This window comes from Phocoena sinus, chromosome 13 (assembly GCF_008692025.1).
Source record: "Phocoena sinus isolate mPhoSin1 chromosome 13, mPhoSin1.pri, whole genome shotgun sequence".
Lineage (NCBI taxonomy): Eukaryota > Metazoa > Chordata > Mammalia > Artiodactyla > Phocoenidae > Phocoena > Phocoena sinus.
The window spans coordinates 61,196,488-61,214,312 of record NC_045775.1 but is presented as its reverse complement, the minus strand read 5'-3'; the positions used below and the strand labels follow the sequence as shown (position 1 = coordinate 61,214,312).

Here is a 17,825-nt window from a genome sequence, read left to right as displayed (position 1 = left end):
AAATCCTGCCAAGGGGTCCCCCAGCCAAGTCTCTGTCCCCAGGACACAATCAAGGTGTCTCACCTTTCTCTCCCAGGGTGGGTGGACACATGCGCCACCACGGTTTGCCAGGCCCTGGGACCAGTCGCCTCATTAGGGAGCGTTTGCCAGCCTGTGCTCTGATCCCACATGCGGTCATTTCCTCACTCAGGTCTCAGAGGGCAGCTCTGCTTCTGCCAGGTCCACATTCTTGGATGGCACCTCACTGCTGCCCCAAAGCTCTGTCGGTGTGTGGTATCCAGGAACGGCTGTAACTCTTTCCTGGATCCCGGACAGCAAGGAAGGGGGATGAGGGTTCGGATCAAGAGGGTCCCCTGCCCTGCCCCATTTTCCAGGCCCAGCCACGTCCGCACTTGTCCCCTCATTTCAGTAGCTGGCAGAGAGTTATAACTGAATTTGCAGTCAGGCTGAGAATGAAAAGAAAACCCTTACATGTCTGGATTAATTTATCCCTGACGATGGCCACATTCACACGCTCTTTTCTGCTTAGGTTTTCCAGAGTGTATTCCGGCCAAAAATGTGAAACACACACGCACAGACGCACGCACACACACAGCAACACGTTGTGCCCTGAGCGCACACGCGTGCGCCTGTGACTATGCCTGCATTTGTGACTGCGTCCCAGAGAGCGTGGTGCTTCCTTGCGTGGGTCTGAGCGTAACTGGCCTTGACCATCTGCATGAGGGGGTCTGTATGGGGCAGGGGCATTCTCCAGTGTGCACCTCTGTAGGGATCCCCATTCTGGTCATTGGTGGGCGACTGTCACCCAGCCCACCCCAAGGTGGCACGCAGAATAGCTGCTCTCCAGGAAAGGAAAGCCCAGACGTGGTGGCCGAGACAGTCATGTGGTGGGTGCTGCCTGTGTGGCAGGACAGCTGCATGGTTTCTCTCCTTCCTTTCCCACATCCAGAGAGCAGCAAGCCCCATCCTTCCCGGGCAAAGAAATGGGGCCACTGTCCCCCTTACACTGGAGGAGTCCCCCAGAGAGGGGAGACCCCCCCCCACACCTGCCTTGTCTTCTTCTTTAGCACTCTCCCTCGTCCCAACACCCCGGCAGCTCAGAGCTCCTTTTCAAAGGAAATCGAGTATTCACTATATGTCAGCCACTGTGTATCATCTCAGGAAAGGCTCCTGGGGGCCCCAGGGGTCTCCTGAGCCTGCAGGGGGAAGAGGCAACCAGGCTCCGGCCCCAGGCTCGTGATGGAAACAGGTAGAGCCAGCCAGGGAGCTGAACCAACCACAGCGCCCCACTCCACCCCACCCCAAACACACCCCGGCCAGCCCTGCAGAGTGAAGCGGAATGGAGCCCAGGGTAACCGATGGAGCTTACAGGGAACTAATGGGTTACCAGGAAAATATGATGTGAGGCTTCCCCAACTGGATTTGGAGCGGCCAACCCAGGGGCGTAGCCTCTCTCTTCCTCCTGTATTCTGTGTCTAACCGAATAAGCTTGGGAGCCAGTGGGGAGGGCAGAAGGGAGCCGGCTCTGGAGGAATGAGAGGAGCTGAGGCCATGCTCCACCCAGTACTTGCATGAAAGGTTCTGGTCCCTTTCTTGTCCCTGCTGCACATTCTTCCTGTGTGTCTGTCTCCGTCTCTGTCCCTCACCATGAATCTATCTCTCTCGTCATCTGTCTCATCCACTGTCTCTCTTTTACACATGCGTGTGCACTCACACACACACAGAGACGGACACACACACACACACCATGAAAAACCGAGACCAAAATAAAGGCAGAGAAACAGCATGAAATCCACACTGGGCCAAGCCACAGGGCACAGAAGCTGCAGCTAGTTGTCTCCAGAGAACGGGATGGAACAGCAGCAGCAAAGGGGGAAGGAGGGAGAGGGAGGTTCCCACTCCACTTGTGGGAATCTCAGCCACCATTTAAGGGCCAGCCTGGCGGGCGAACCCTGGCCCTTACCCTGTTCTCATCCGCAATAAAAAAATGTTTCCTGGGCTGTCCCCACATCCCAGGCAGGGGATGCCCACCTGGCTCCCCTGGAAACGCCCTAGTCTTGCATTTATGAAACACGTGGAGAGAGGATTGAGACAAGTTTGCGTTGCCTGGGGGCGGAGGCAACGGGGAGCTGAGTATTCTGCGTATGAAAGGCTTTCATGAAATTTTACTGAACCATTTTTTTAACGGATGGGAATGATTCTCCACCTTGCAAAAGAATAGGTCTCAAATGTTGAACACTGACTGAATTTCAGAACACGAAAATCCAATTTGCGATGGCTCGGAGGGCCTGCCTATTTAAAGAGGGGATGCAATGAAACACTTAGTGAAGTCCCTTTAGTGAAGGAAGCAGACATGTCATTAAGGACTGAGATGTGATTTCCGCCTTGGAGGCACAGAGTAGGGGTCAGGGGAGGCGGGGACAGTCAAGCGTGCCGGGTTTCAGTGGTGGACGGGCATCAGGACAGGTCAGAGGAAACCTCCCAGAGGAAGGGGCCACGCTGAGGCCTGAGCCACGGGCCAAGGCCAGGCTTGCTCAGCATTCCACTCGGTAGAGCAGAGGGAAAAGCGACAGGTGAGGCAAGAAAGATGGCAGAATTGGCCTCTGAGGACCCAGGGCCAGCATGGCTGACCTCCCTTGTGAGGATGGGATCTGGGACGAGGGGACCACAGCTGGGTCCAGGGCTGACTGCCTGCGGACAGTGAACTGAGGTGTGGCGAAGGGGAAGGCTGACGGAGTGTTACCTGCGTTCCGATGACTGGCCTGCTTGGGGGCCTGATCGTAACTGGAAGGGATGGCGTTGGGAAGAAAAGTAGCTCAATCCAGAGAGATTCAAGAGGCAGAATTTGTGGGATCTGCCGATGTCTTGGATACAGGCTAAGGAGGAGGTAAGACTCAAGGATGCCTCCCACACATTCAGCTCCAGCGACTGGGTCGATGGAGGGAACAACAGGGCAGGAGCTGTTCTCATGGGGTGGAGGATAGAGATGTTGAGTGGGGATGGGAGGCGGGAGTTGCGTTTGGAGAGCTGGTAAGTCACCCTGGGGGGAGATGCCCACTGGGTAAGCAGTTGGATAGCATGGCTGCAGCACAGGGGAAAAAATGGGGCTAGAGGTAGGGATTCCAGGGTCAGTAGCCTCTAGAGAACAACCAAAGCCACAGGAGTGGGTGAGGCTGCTGAGGAGATGCAGAGTAAGAAGAGAGGGCCAGGCCAAGGGCCCTGGGGAACACTATAGACCAATCAGAGAAGGCAGGGCCAGACAGAAAAGAGGAATATTGGGCAACTGTGGTGCCATGGAAGCCAAAAACCGAAAGTGTATTAAGGAGCAGAGAACGTTCAGTGCTGCCAGCTGCTGCAGAGTCGGGAGGATCGGCGTCCACAGATTTAGCAACCAGGGTAGGTGGGGTCCTGGTGTGAATTAGAGAAAGGTGCCCCTTCCTCAAGGTAGTTTACTTCTTTCAGAAAACTGTAACACACTGATTTTATTAGAACAAAACCCTTTACTGCCATCTGCGGGAAAACTGTTATAATAAAGAATAAACCCATGATGTCTTAGATGTGGTGCCTGTACACAGCGCCCTGGTTATTGGCGACTGCAGTGAAAACAGTAGAATGAAATCTACCAACAAGGATGCTTTGAGCTATGGGTAGCACACTACCCAACCGAAGATGGCTTAAACCATAAGGAATTTATGATTCCACATAACAAGACCTCTGGAAGTAGGGAAGTTCCAGAGTTGGTTCTTTCTCAATAGCTTCCTGGAGAATCAGGTTCTTGCCATCCTCTGATCGACTCTCTTCCTCAGGCTTGTCCCCTCATGATCACAAGATGGCAGCCATGGCTCCAGACATTACGTTTTTTCCACAGGAAGAAAAGGCAAAAGATGAAGATGTGTCTCCTTGTGTGTCCTTTGTTATTGGGGATAAAACCTTCCTAGAAACTTTTCAAGCACCCTCCTCACCCGTAACCATCACCACCCTCCCCTCACATCTCATTGGCCATAAATGAGTCACATGCCTCTTCCTAAACCAATCACCGTCAAGGGTAATGGCTTTACTATGGTTGGCTTGATCTCATAAGACACCTTCCCCGAGGGCTGGGGCAGGGCTCTTTTCTCGGCACAGTGCCACAGGGAAAGAGAGAGGAGATGGCTGTTGGAGAAGACAACCCACTGAGTCAGCCACAGGGGTGAAGTCAGACCACAGTGGGTTGAGGAGTGAGTGCAAGGTAAGGGCATGGAGACGGCAAGTGTAAATGATGCTTTCTAGAACTTTGTGAAGAGAGGAGAGACCATATTAGTAGGGAGACATGGAGGACAGGAAGGGTATTTTGATGGTGCCCTAAAGATGTCTGAACTTTCTCGTCCAAAACGGACTTCATGAATGGTCCCACCACTCATAAAGCCAGGCAAGTGGGAGTCATTTGGAATTCATCTCCCATCCCACCACCCCACCGCCCCACCCCAGCCCTAACCAGTCAATCCCCCAGGCCTCTTAGTTCTATCTGCTCAGGTCTCTGCCGTCCACGATCTCTATGCCAGAGTTTCCAAGAGCAGCACTACCAGATCTTCGGACTGGATAATTTGGGGTGGGAGGGTGTGTCCTGTGCACTGAGGGATGTTTAGTAGCTCCTGGATGCCAGTAGCACCCACCCTCAGCCCCTCCACCCCAAGCCAGGACCATAAAAACTGGCTCCAGACATTGCCAAATGTGACCTGGGGGGCAAAAATCGGCCCTGGTTGAGAACCACGGCTCTGTGCCCTGTGGAGATTCTTACAGATCTTTGAACCATTTCTGGTCAGTCTTTGCTCTCTCTACTGTCTTTTCCATCCCCTGCCCTTAACCCTGTAACCCTTGCCCATCAGTGTCTATCTACTTGTCTCCCTCTGCTACTCAGTTGTGAGCTCTGGGAGAACAGGAACCATGTTTATCCTTTTCAGCATTGTATCTCTAGAGCCTAGCACCTTGTCTGGTACACAGATGTCTCTCCGTGTGTGTGTGTGTATGTATTTCTTAAATGAATGAATGAGTGAATGAATGAATGAATGACTCCTGCCCTGCTTTTCAGAGTTGGCTCCTGGACTAATGGACCAGCCTTCTAGAATGGCCCTCTGCAACTGGCCAACTGTTCTTCACCACTTGTGATCATAGACCCTATTGCAGAATTGGGTGAGATCACTGGACCCTCACCCTCTCGAAATCCATGAGGCGTATACAACCTGAAGCCCCACCATGTGCTCCCAGAAGACTCCTGTCTCCCAAGATAAGAACTAAGAAACCACACCTCTGATCAAGGCCAGTCCAGCTTTAAGTCTTTCCTCTTCTTCTTCCTTACCTCCAGAATGAAGTTCAAACTCTTCAGCCGCAGATACAGGCCGTTCAACACCCAGCCTTGCCCTGAAGAAGCCAGGCTCTCTGACAGCCGGAGATTGGTCTCTATCCCAGCTGCTCAGCACAGCTTTCCCTTCTTAGCCACCGGGCCAGTCCGATGCTCCACTCAGATGACATCCCTTCCCTGCCCCAGGGTGTCCCTTCTCTGATACTCTCACAAGCGTTCAAATAAGCATGGTTTCCTGATCCACCTTTCCCCCCATGCTGGGAGCTATGGAAGGCCAGGAGTCACATGTAACTCACTGCTGTATCCTCTAGGGCTGCCATGTGGAGTCTCTCAATAAACATGTGCTGGACAGGGTATCTCCTCACCATCCATTCCTCATTCTCCCTGAGTTTTGCTTGGTGGCCTACATGGTTCCAGGGAGCAGTTTTAACCCCAACCCTAGCCTGACAAGGGTGGAGCAGAGAGAGAACGCAAAGTCTTGGTGACCTAACTGAGGAGGTGAATCAGCCCTCACCTGAAGCCAATCCCTCTGAAAATTTCATTTCTGTAAAGCCATTATATTCCCTTTACTAGTTTAAATAACGTTTCCTATGATCTGCAACTCAAAGCAGCAAGATTAAAGGAAAAAATTAATAAGTGGGCACAATGTACCCCCAAACTCATTTAACCCAGCTGATACTTGCACAGTATGTATTTATTTCCTCCAGTGTTCTTGTACCTGTAAGAAAAAGAGAACTCTCTTTCCAAAGCTTACGCCCTCCCCTGCTTCTCCAGAAGCTGGTTCCATTAATTATCCCATTTTCTCTCTCGTGTCTTCGATCTATCTTTCCCTCCTCAGTGGCTTCCTCCTCCCTACCTTCAAATATTCTCAGGTCTCCCGAGCCTCTAAAGCTCTCTCAGCACCTCCCAAAGCTGCAGCCCCGGCTCTTCCATCCTTTCACCTCCAGTCCTCTCCGTGGAATCGCCTGCTCATGGCCTCCAAGCAGGCGGGCACGGTGGGTATTCAGGGAAGGCTCACGACCCAGAAGAGTTGGGTAACCCCGGCCCTTGCTGCCTGTTCTGTGCGAGGTGTGGCCACCCGGCTCCAGGTGTCAGGCGTCAGTCTCAGGACTGGCCACCCAGGTTCTCAGGGCCCACACGGAGTTGGACGCTGAGGGTGTCCTCCAGCCAGAACCTCTCCTGAAGAGAGAACCACTCTATGTTCAAGATGTAGCTCCCTCACCCAGGAGGGTTCAGGTCATCAGCCCTGTGCCAATCACCCCCCAGTCCTGCCAATCAGGTGGGGACGAGGCAGGGCCTCAGTCTGGGTCCCAGCATGCAGTGAAGAGACAAGGGGGCTGGAAGGCTCACTCTGGGGCCTCGGGGCCTGGGCCGCGGGAACAGGCTCACAGCAGGAAATGGGAGAAGCCCTCCCGCCAGGCTGTGCTCCAGAGTTCCGGCCCACCAGCCAACATAGGCAGAGGCCTCTATTTCGGAAACACGATGTTTTCGTGCTCTTTGGTTTTTCTCTAAGTATGTCCTTGCTGCTCTTGTAGATGAAGCCTGATTCCTGCAAGAGATGTCAGCCCGACAGCTAATGCGATGCTCGGACCACAAGAAAAGCGTGTGTTTATCCAGTCCAGATCATTAAAGCAGGGTGAGGAAACAGAGGGAGGGAACCCTAAGAAATTCCAAGAGCATGGGAGACAAGGTCACAGCCAGGGGTCCAGCAGCCCTCCCAGCCTTTAGAGTTTTTCCGAGGGGCTCCACGTGCATAAGTGGAACCTCTTCCCGGGCATGGTGCAGGTAACTGCCCACCCAAGCAAAGATCACCGTGGGTGAGGAGATGCCTGAGGAAGGAGGGCACAGGGTGGAGGGACGTCCTGGAAGCAGAACAGGCTGGGTCTCCAGGCAGGCCAGACATCAAGCCTCAAAGCCCCCGCCACCCCTACCAGACTTGCCGAAAGATACACAGTCCCGCTGGGAACGTTGCACAGATGGCACACATCCCACCCACGCGCCCACCCAGACATCCCCTGCACAGTCACCCTATTCAGGTACCCCAGAGATACACACACCAACGCCGCTTTGCGGTTCAAACTGTTTTATACTGAAATACACAGGGCTGATCCCCAAAAGGGTTGGGTTGGGGGAGAGAGAAATGATGAAAGCGGGGTGACCGCAGGGCTCGATGTCGCCAACACTTGGAGCGCGTGCCAGTCCCTCTCTCTGTCTGCCCACCCTGGCAGGACGGTGAGGTCTGGACATCTGGAGACACTCAGCAGAGCAGAGCAGAGCAGGCAGCCAGTCCTGGGCCCGAGAGTCCTCAGCTGAATGGCTTCACCAGCTTCATGGCAGTATAGTTCTGGAGGGAGGGCGGAGAAGCAGGGACAGGTGACGACAGCTGCCAGGGAAACGGAGCTGGGAAAGGTGGCTGATCCACTCAACCACCTGCCTGCACCTCTCCCTCATCATCCCCCAGGCCACACTCAGCTCGGCACTCCACCCTGACAGCGCTCTGGCTGTCACACAAGCCCACACGCTTGCCTGGGGGCCACAGCGCCTGAATTGCTCTGGCTTCTCCCCCGTCACTCCAGGGCCCACCCCGAGGTTCTGCCCAGCTACCGAGAGGACTCTGCCCCTGGCCAGGCCAGGCCCGGCCTTTGCCATCAGACAGGTGGCCTGAAGGCACGGCTGCGCTTCTCCCCACCCTCCTCCCACACTGCCCAGCGCGGGAACCTGGGGCTCGCTGGCCACCACGCTCCCGTCCAAAACGCAGAGAGCGAGCTGGGGTGGGGGGTATAGAGGGATGACCCGCAGTGCGGGCCAGCCCTAGAGATGGGTCACCCCTGATTAAGCCCTGGCTGCTGCAGGACTGGCAGGAATCTCCCCTCCCCACTCCTCCCCCCAAAACCATGAAAACACATACAACACAACACAGGGCTCCTAATTGGGACAGTATGTTCCCCAGCGCCGCCCAGGAAAGCCAACTCTGGAAACAAAGCCGCCGCTCCTTCCCTGCCAGATCGCCTCCTGCCTCCCCACACTGGCCCTGCTCCCGGCTGCCTCTAGGGCAGAGCTGGGAGGAATCAGACGGGCTGCCCTCCCTGTCCCCCTCCCAGGGGAATTTCCAAGAGGGTGGGAGATGAGGCCAACTGGGGGGGAGCCCCTCTGCACCCAGGCCTCTGCCCCCCAAGGCCTGAAAGCCAGGTGATGGACGGTCACAGGTCTGGCATCCACCAGGTGACTGGGTGACTTGGCTGGAGGGAAGGAGGATATGCCCAGCTTGTAGCAAAGGCCTGCAAGCAAAAGCAGTCTGCAGTCTCAGACCCAGGCTGCCCTACAGCCCTCGCCTAGGATCTAACCCCACAGGCCAGCTCTGGAGAGAGAAGGCAGGGCTGGCATTGGAAAAAGGTCAAACCCCGAAGATAAAGGAGACTGCTGCTGCTGGGGACTCAGGACACAGGGAAGAGGCTCTGACCAGGGCCTGCCCGCAGGGCTTTGGGATAAGGCTGCCCCAGGGACGAGAAAGGACCACAGCCTGGAAGTGGTTGGAAATCTTCTGTCCATCTCCCAGCCAAGCAGCAGGGCCTCCTTCCCCAGGTCCCTGAGGCCTAGTCCGCAGCCCTAGTGCCTTGCAGGGGCGGGGCCCTCCCCTCAGCTCTTCAGCAGAAGGCTGGCTTGACATGCAGCCCCCCTGGGGAAGGAAAAATCGCTCCCCTATCCACAGTGCTAGTCACAGCAGGTCAGCACTGACCTATCCCAGCCCCTTCCTCATGCGACGGGAGGGCCTGGCCACGGTCACTGGGGAGCCACCGACAGAGCCAGAACCCAGCCAACAGCTCCCGACTCCACATGGAGCTGTGTTCCGCACAGCAGCGATGCTCAGACCTTGATGTTCCCGAGGCAGATTCTCCTCAGCAGGCCTGGGGCTGGCCCAGGACTCTGCATTTCTTACCAGCTCCCTGGTGCTGCCGCTGCTTGCTCCTCAGACCACCTCCTCAAGGAGCGAGGGTCCACACCAGCTCCCCTTTGCCCACACTCCCTGGCCTGGCCTCTCGGTGAGGCGTTAGGCTGTACCCCGTGCTCCCCCTCATCCCTGGCTTCACTGTATCTCCTTGTGGACCGACAGCTCCCAGGGGCACGGGCCCCACCAGCCTTCCCCTCACCCACACAACACGCCCTCACCTCCCGGACACACTTCGCACGCTAATAATGTCTTCACCTGAACCGAGTGGCGGCTGGGTGCACTCAACATGAGAGGAGGTAAGCCTGAGGACAGGCCAGGTGAGGGCCACTGCGCCTCCCCAACTTGGCCACAGGGCTGTGTCCCAGGGGAGGAGACACAGGGGACCACAAGGGGAGTCCTGGGCCCAACCCCTGAGCCCAGGTCACTGCCAGGGCAGCGACACTCCAGGCACCACACTTGCTCGTGTCCTTCCAGGGCCCAGCAGCTAACCTTGTACTTGTAATCTGTCTTCCTTTGCTTCAGGAGGGCCCCCCAAACCGAAGGAGCTTCAGGGTCCCCCAGCCTGGACCCGCCCCTGGGCCTCAGGCACGTTTGGCCAACGGGCCGTGAGTCGTCTCACTGAGCCTCAGAACGGTCTCAGCCTGGCGCTCCAGGCGACACAGTCAGCTGAGACGAGGGCCCGGCTCGCGGCCCAGCTCACGGTCATCCCAGCTCTGGACCCTCCTTTGTCACTTAGGGTCCAAGGGGTAGCCGGGGCCTGGACATCCAAACCAGAGCATCCTCTCTGCTGCTCCCACAGTTCATGATCTTAGGGCCTGCAGGGGATTGTTCCGTGGTTTTAACCGTCCTCCTCGTAGGAGGCGTGCTCTGCTGGTACAATGCCTTGCCAGCTACGGCGGGAGAGCGCTCTCGGGCGCCTCCTCCTCCCGGAGGATTCACGAAGCAAAGAGCTCACAGGTGAGTGATTCCCAGAGCGCACTACCCACTGTGGGGACAGCGTGCTTGACCGGCGGCCTGGTGCTGACCAGGGCTGTGGCCGGAACCCCAGACCGGGAGCTGTACACAGGGCTGCCGTGCAGCCCTGAGCTGGTCCCTCTCCTCTCTGGATGTGTGTTTCTTTCCATTCAAATAAGGGTGACATGGTGTCGATCACACCATTCCTCTACTTACATACGATTTTGAATTTTTTGTATTAAAAAGTTTCAAAAATTTCAAGAATATTAAAAATCAGGTGTCAGCCTGGGGACACTGTGATCGCTTCTGAGGTTCTAGAGACACTGGGGGTGCTGCTGTGAGGTCAGGGAAGCACAGGCAGGGAAGAGAGCTCCAGAACCTCCTCCCTTGGGAGGGGCCCCTGGAGCTGGGCACAGCAGTCCCCACGCGGGTGGCCCTGGCCACTCTTCGTCAGGCATCAGCTGGCTTCTTAGCAGGGGAAAGGGGCCCCAGTGTTTACTGCGCCCAGTGAGAGGCTCCTTGCCAGCCCCCTCCTCGCCCACACCTTGCCCCACGCCCAGCCCACTGCAGCAGGCAGGACACACTTTATCAGGTTCCCAGGTGACACCCTCTCCAGCCCCAGGTCCTCAGCAGGTGCCATCCTCACAAGCAGAGGACCTTCCCCTCTGCTCTGCCATCTACACCTTCCCTGCCCCTCCTGACCCACTCCACACCCTCCTTCAAGAAGGTTCCCCTGCCCACGCCTGCCCAAGGGGCCTCGCCTTCTGCCAACCCCTTAATTACATAGCCCCTCAGGGGCTTGCTGAGGGTGCGGTGTCTCCCCATCAAGGGCAAGAACTCAGATTCCCTCACTGGACTAAGAGCTCCCCAAGGGTCTCCTACCAGACTGGGGACTCCCCAGAGCAGGGCCTATGTCTCCCTCATCAGACCATGGACTCCCCAAAGACAGAAGCTACTTCTCTCCATCAGACACGGGGTGCACTTTGAGGACAATGACAGACTCCCCTGAGAACCAGAAGCTGCTGGAGGCCAAGGGCTGTACCTCCCACATCAGACCAGGAGCTCCTCCAAGACAAGGGTCTGTGCCTCCCCACTCAGGCCAGCTTACCGGGAAGGAGTAGACGAAGATGCCCAAGAACAGCAGGAGAATGAAGAGAAGGACGAAGAGGATGATGGCGCACCGGAACCGTCGCCAGAGGATGAACTTCATAGTCTTGTACGGGGAGGTGAACCAGAGGAAGGAGGTGTCAGGGCGCCTGCGAGTGAGAGCCCAGAGGTCAGCAGGGTACCTCCCACCAGGGCTGCTCCCTCCGGGTCCTGCTCACAAATTGCCCTGGCCCACCCGAGTCAGCCCCCCAGACCTGCCCAGCCTCCAAGCCCCCAGCCCCTGTCCGCACCTGCATCGCCCTCTCCTCCCAGCCTTCGCTACAGTGTGAGCCCCGCCCATGTTGCCCTCCTCTTCTTGGTGCTGTCAAGCCCTGCACACCCTCAGGGACCCCGTTCTCAGCCACCCTGTCCAGGTCACCTTCCCTGCCACTCTCTCCTTCCTGACCCAGGACTTAATCACAGACTAGAGATTTGGGGACTGGGCAGAGTTTCAAGGGGCTCCACGTTAGGTGAGCTATGGTCCATGAGCCTCAGATAAGCTAAGCCACTGGCCTAGATGCACGTGGCTCGTTCACTGGCAGGGAGTGAACCCAGAAAGCTGATTGTGTCTCATAACCAAGAACGTCAAATCCTTCCCCTAGGTCAGCCTCACAATTCAAGAGCGGGCAGGATTTTGTGTCTCAGTAACGGCCGTTTTAACATCTGCTTGCGTGCCGCTGGCTCTCCTGGGTCTCTCTGTCTTTCCACCCAGATCCCAGCATCCTTGGGCAGGGATGCCTCTCACTCCTCTGCCAGCCAGTGGCACTCAGGATAGCGCTATAACAAAGTGGGCTGTCCGTGCTAAGTGTGACTTGAGCTGAGCAGGCAGTGGAAAAGGACCCAGCAAATGCAGCCCTGCCCCGCATCTGAACAGCCATCTTTCAGGCTCCGGTAACTGCCTTCAAGGCTTCTGCATCCACTGGTTTGGGATGTAGGCCCCTCCCTTAGAGGCCTGTGAGGTAGGGGAGGCAGGGACTAGGCCCCCGTTTCACAGATGGGAAAATTAAAGCTGAAAGGCCTTTTGAAAGCCACATTGACACCACAGGAGAGCCATGGAAGGCAGCTTGGTCAGGGAAAGACCTTGGTCAGGCTCCGGGGCCAATCAGACCAGGTGTGAGAATTTCACCTTCGCCACTTTCCTTGGAATGACCTTATTTAACTTTGCTGTGATTGTTTCCTCATCTGTAAAGCGGGGATACTAATAACGGCTCAGCAGGGAAGGTTCCATGACACAACATATACATGCCATATGACAGCACGCCTGGCCTACAACCAACAGCTACCCAACAGCGCCTGCTTCTGGAACTAGCTGATGAGCCCAGCGTGTCCTGGAATGATGTCTGTCACCTGCCCCCTAACAATGTGTACCCTTGGATGAGTCACACCCCTCTCTGGGCCCTGGGACCTCTGTGCGGCTATACAGTGAGTGCCTCCTGTGCTGTGGATACTCCTCCCCATCCCCTTGGGCATCAGGGGTCAGGGGCTGAGCACCAACCTTGGGTCCTCGAGCTTGGGGTTCATGTTGGGCTCATCTCGGCCCTGGCCGGCCGGCCGCTCCTCATGTTCGCTCTCGGCCACAATCTCCAAAGTCATCTCCAACTTGCCCTGAGGGGACAAGGGGGACCTGATCAGAGACATAAAGGCTTGGCCTCATGGCTTGGAGAGGAGCCAGGCCAGGACAGATGTAAAGGTCACTTTATGATTTGTTTGAAAAAAAGATACAGGGTGATCTGATCATAAAAGTACCTGCTCCTTGCAGAACACATAGCAACTACAGAAATGTATAAAAAAAGGAGACTGTCACCCATACTTCCACTATGTAGAGACAAGCACTCTTAATACTTTATTCCTCAGAGCTATTTTTCTTTGCAAGTATACGCAATATCACGCTGTGTATATATGGTTCTATAGCTTGTTTCTCTCATTTAGGAATATATTTTATTATATAATTATATACTCTTTAAAGTTTGCTTTTAATGCTGTATCTATGTAATGGTTGACCATAATTTATTTAGTAAACCAGTTATTTTGGTTCGTTTAGGTTGTTTCCAACTCTTTGTTGTTACAAATAAACCCTAAATTTTTAATTTTATGGGGTTATTTCTTTAGGAGAGATTTTAGGAGTGGGATGAAAAATTTCAAGGGCATAACTATTGTTAAGTCTCTGGCTATATATTACTACATTGTTTCCCCAAATGGTAAAAATCATTAGCCTGCCCAACAGAGGTAAATGAGAAGGCTGTCTCTCTGCATCCTCCCTGGCAATAAGTGTTTCTATTTTTTAAAAAATTCTAATATAATACATAAAAAATGTTTTCACATTTGAAAGCATTCCTTTATGTAATTACTAGGGGAAATGAAACTTCTTAAATATGTAATGGCCACTGTACTGCTTTATGTATTATCTATGTATGCCCTTTGCTCATTTTTCTTTTGAGATGTTAGTATTTCTTATTAATTGTTATAATTTGTTATACAACATGGATATTTTATTTCAAGGGCCACTTTAGGGATTGGCTGTCTGTCTGCCGTTTCTAAGTACAGTTGACCCTTGAACGACACAGGTTTTAACGGCACAGGTCCACTTACACACAAATTTTTTTCAATAAATACACAGTTGGCCCTCATTTGCAGGTTTCAGATCTGTAGATTAAACCAAACACAGAAGGTGGACTATGAGACTTGAGCATCCATGGATTTGGTGTCCACGCGGGCTCCTGGAACCAACCCTCTGCTGATACCAAGGAAGGACAGTAAACTCATTTACTTCCTCTGCAGAGGAAGGATGATTCTCCATGGTCCCCAGTCACACCCCTGGGCAGACCTCTGGGCAGGGAGAAGACAAGGACAAGGAACAAGGTCAGTCCCTTATAGGGTCCTGCTCAAATGGGAGTGGCATGACCCCTGTCCTCCACAGGAAGCCCAGCCAGAGGGGAACCCAGGATACAGATCACTGTGAAGGCCAAGGAGCAGAGTACAAATTAAACAGGGTCCACGGGAGATTAGGGCATCTTTAGGTTTAGATAGGCTTTCCTGGGATACGAGCCTCGAGGAGACGAAGGCTGGGAACTGGCAGGGAAGAGGGACAGTGTCTTGGGAAACAGACAGGGAGGGCAGGATAGAGGGAGAGGAACACGTCTGTGCTCAGCGATTTCTATGGACGAGTCACTCCGGCATCTCCACCGACCAGAGGGAACAGACTTACCGCCAGTATCTTCTTCTCACCCTGGTCCGCCACACAGGGCCACCAGCCCTTCACTGTTTTCTGTTCAAAAAGGGACACAAACCACTCCGGGTGGAAAGTGTCATCCAGCTGGTCCAGGGAACACTTCTCAGCTGTCTTGGCAGGCTTAGGCATGCGGTTGAGGTCCAGCTGCAGAGAGCCTGTAGCAGAGAAGGGTGCTTTGGCCCACGCTTTCTCAGTCACTGTCAGCCTAGGGCCACCCTGGGGCTGGGCAAGTTCAGCCTCCTCAGCTTCAATCCATGGTCTTAGCCCCATGGCTCAAACTCCACTCCCCACCCACTGCCTCTCACTCCATCTGTACAGCTTCCCATCCATCTATTCATGCATGCATATGCCTGCTACTGTGCCCTGATTGATTCACCCTTAACAGAACTTCCCACCTGCTCAACTATTCATCTTACTATGCACAGATTCACTCATTCACCCATCGTCTACATCCACCGACCATCAACTTTTTAAACCGTTTTTAGTGCAATAAAATATCTATAGATAAAATTTGTTATTTTAACCATGTTCAGATGAATACTTCAGTGGCATTAATTACATTCACAACATTTAGCAACCATCAGCACTACCTATTTCCATAACTTTTTCATTCCCCCCAAACAGCAACTCTGTACCCATTAAGTAATAACTCCCCATTCCCCTCTCCTCTCAGCCCTGCTAACCTCTAAATCTACTTTCTTTCTCTATGAAAAAGCCTATTCTAGACACCTCATATAAGTGGGATCATAAAAATGTATCCTTTTGTATCTGGCTTATTTCACTTGGCATAATTAGTTTTCCAGATTCATCCACGTTGTAGCATGTATCAGTACTTCATACATTTTTATGGCTGAATAATATTCCATGGTACGTATATACCACATTTTGTTTATCCATTCATCTGTTGATGGACACTTGGATTGTTTCCCCCTTTTGACTCTTGTGAAGGATGCTGCTCTGAACACTGGTGTGCAGATGTCTTAGTCCCAGTTTTTAATTCTTTTGGGTACATAACTAGAAGCGAAATTGCTAGGTCATGTGTTTAGCTTTCTGAGGAACTGCCAAACTTTTTCCCAAGCAGCTGCACCAATTTACATGCATACCACCAATGTACAAGTGTTCCAATTTCTCCACATCCTCTCCAACACTTGTTATTTTCCATTTTTTGTTTTTGCTTTTGCTTTTTTATAGGTATAAGTGTTATCTCATTGTGGTTCATCCACCAATTTTTTTATCTGCCCACCTAGTTATCCAAGCAGCTATCTTTCTATACTGCTTCATCTACTCATCTATTTTATCCATCTTCTCCAAGAATAGCCCCATCTACTGGGTTGAGCCATATGAAAATTCTGGTATTCAACTATATTTGACGTATAAAAACAGCAATTTCATGAGGTTTCACCTAATCCAATTCCAACAACACGAAGTCAATGGGATTGGAGCATAGGTTACTAAAGGGATTAAGTGAGAGAGGTAAATCTAAAAAATATTTTCCAAGGCCAAATTGAAGAAATTCTGTAACAGGGAAGAGCCAAATCTGACCACATGTTGGATCTGTTTCTCTTACTTTAACCTTTTCTTTCCACTGCTTTTGTTCACTAAAAGGATACTGTCTATACATAATGGCCTGCCTTGGGGAACCCTGCCCCTCTGCCTGAACGTTGAACCAAGGCGCCTTTTTCAGGGAAACATCCAGAACCTGTCCATCTGTGGATGGCTATAAGAAAGAAGAAATTAACACATCCCGTCCCCGAGGCTGGCTATTCCAGGTGATGTTTGCAAACCTTATGGCCTTTTTACTTTACTTCCTCATCTCCTCCCCGCTTTGTGCTATAAAAGAAACTGGCATCCAAACCCCAATAAGATGGTTATTTTGAGACATTAGTCTGCAATTTTCTCAGTCTGCCAGCTTTCCGAATAAAGTCGTATTCCTTGCCTCAACACCTCATCTCTGATTCATTGGCCTGTCATGTGGCAAGCAGAGTGAGCTTGGACTCGGTAACAAATTTGGCAAGCCAGCCAGGAGGCTTGCAGTTTTTGGCTAGCCAGCCCCGGTCAGGGAACATTGTGGCAAGGCCTAGCAGATGCCAGGACCATTTGTCCTGAGGATCTTCCCTTCAAACTTCCCTCAAGCGGTGCCAGCTACTGCAGCGCTTGGCAGCTGCAGCAAGGAAAAGACCAACTTCTACGAGTCCACAGACTCAATTTTGTATGGTTAGTCTACCCAATTCAGTAACCAGTTCATTTGCTTTGGTCTTGGTCTTGTTTTGCTTTTGTGTATCCTTTTGTGTTGCGAGTCGATGAACTCGACTTTGTATGGTAAGTTGCTCCAGCATGCACACTGGGAACATATTTCCCTCTCAATTTGGGCTTTTCCTTTACAGGATAAGCCAATTTGTTTGATTGGGGTACCCTACTGGAGGGGGAAATTGTTGTTGGGCTCTACCTGATTTGGAGCCAGTTCGTTGGTTTTGTAGGGTAAGTCTACCCGATTTGGGAACTAGTTTGTTGGTTTTGCAGGTTAAGTCTACCTGATTTAGGAACTGGTTCATTGGTTTTGGTCTTGGTTTTGTGTGCACCGATGGCAGAATTTGTTTGGGCCTTTTGTGTTGGAATTTGTTTGTGTCTTTTGTGTTTTGGTGTTATCAAACTTATAAAAAATGGAAATACTCCATCTATCCTGAAGGAGAGCCCTTTGGGGTGTATATTAGATAAATGGGCAAAACATAGCCATGAGCCTATGACTAAGAAAGACATGATATACTATTGTAATAGGGTGTGGACCCAATAAATGTTAGGATCAGAAGAATGATGGTCCCTGAATGGTTCACTCAATTATTATATGATCTCGCAGTTAGAAGTGTTTTGTAAAAGAGCAGGCTGCACCAGCAGTTTCTCCAACTGCTCCCCCCCTGCCATATGCCGCCAACATATTCACCGCCTCCTGTTTCCCCTACCCATGGGGATCAAATAGAAGCTTCTATGATAACCCCCAAGGCATAGGGACCTGGTTTAGTATCACCATCTAAGACCCAACAGACCCACCATCTAAGACCCACCATCTAAGACCCAATTTGGACCAGGGGCCACTTCTACAGCAGGGCAATTTCCCTTGTGCTGACATCCTGTAAGAGGCCAGGGGACTCCCCTGGACTTGAGGCATCCGATTCTAATTTCCGCACAGGAGCCCCAGATAACTTTGACAGTGG

General features: G+C 52.7%; 1 protein-coding gene across 26 annotated transcripts in view; it reads right to left on the bottom strand.

The window, feature by feature from the left end:
• Positions 1-7,407: 7,407 nt before the first annotated feature.
• Positions 7,408-17,825, bottom strand: part of DYSF (dysferlin) — a 223,366-nt gene continuing 212,948 nt past the window's right edge. For all 26 annotated transcript variants that reach the window (XM_032652801.1, XM_032652812.1, XM_032652808.1 and 23 more), the window contains 4 exons: positions 14,593-14,771; positions 12,883-12,992; positions 11,350-11,497; positions 7,408-7,682 (listed from right to left, as the gene is read on the bottom strand). In XM_032652801.1, the coding sequence (XP_032508692.1) occupies positions 7,644-7,682; positions 11,350-11,497; positions 12,883-12,992; positions 14,593-14,771 (476 nt within the window). In that variant the 3' untranslated portion in view covers positions 7,408-7,643. The remainder of the gene's footprint in view (positions 7,683-11,349; positions 11,498-12,882; positions 12,993-14,592; positions 14,772-17,825) is intronic.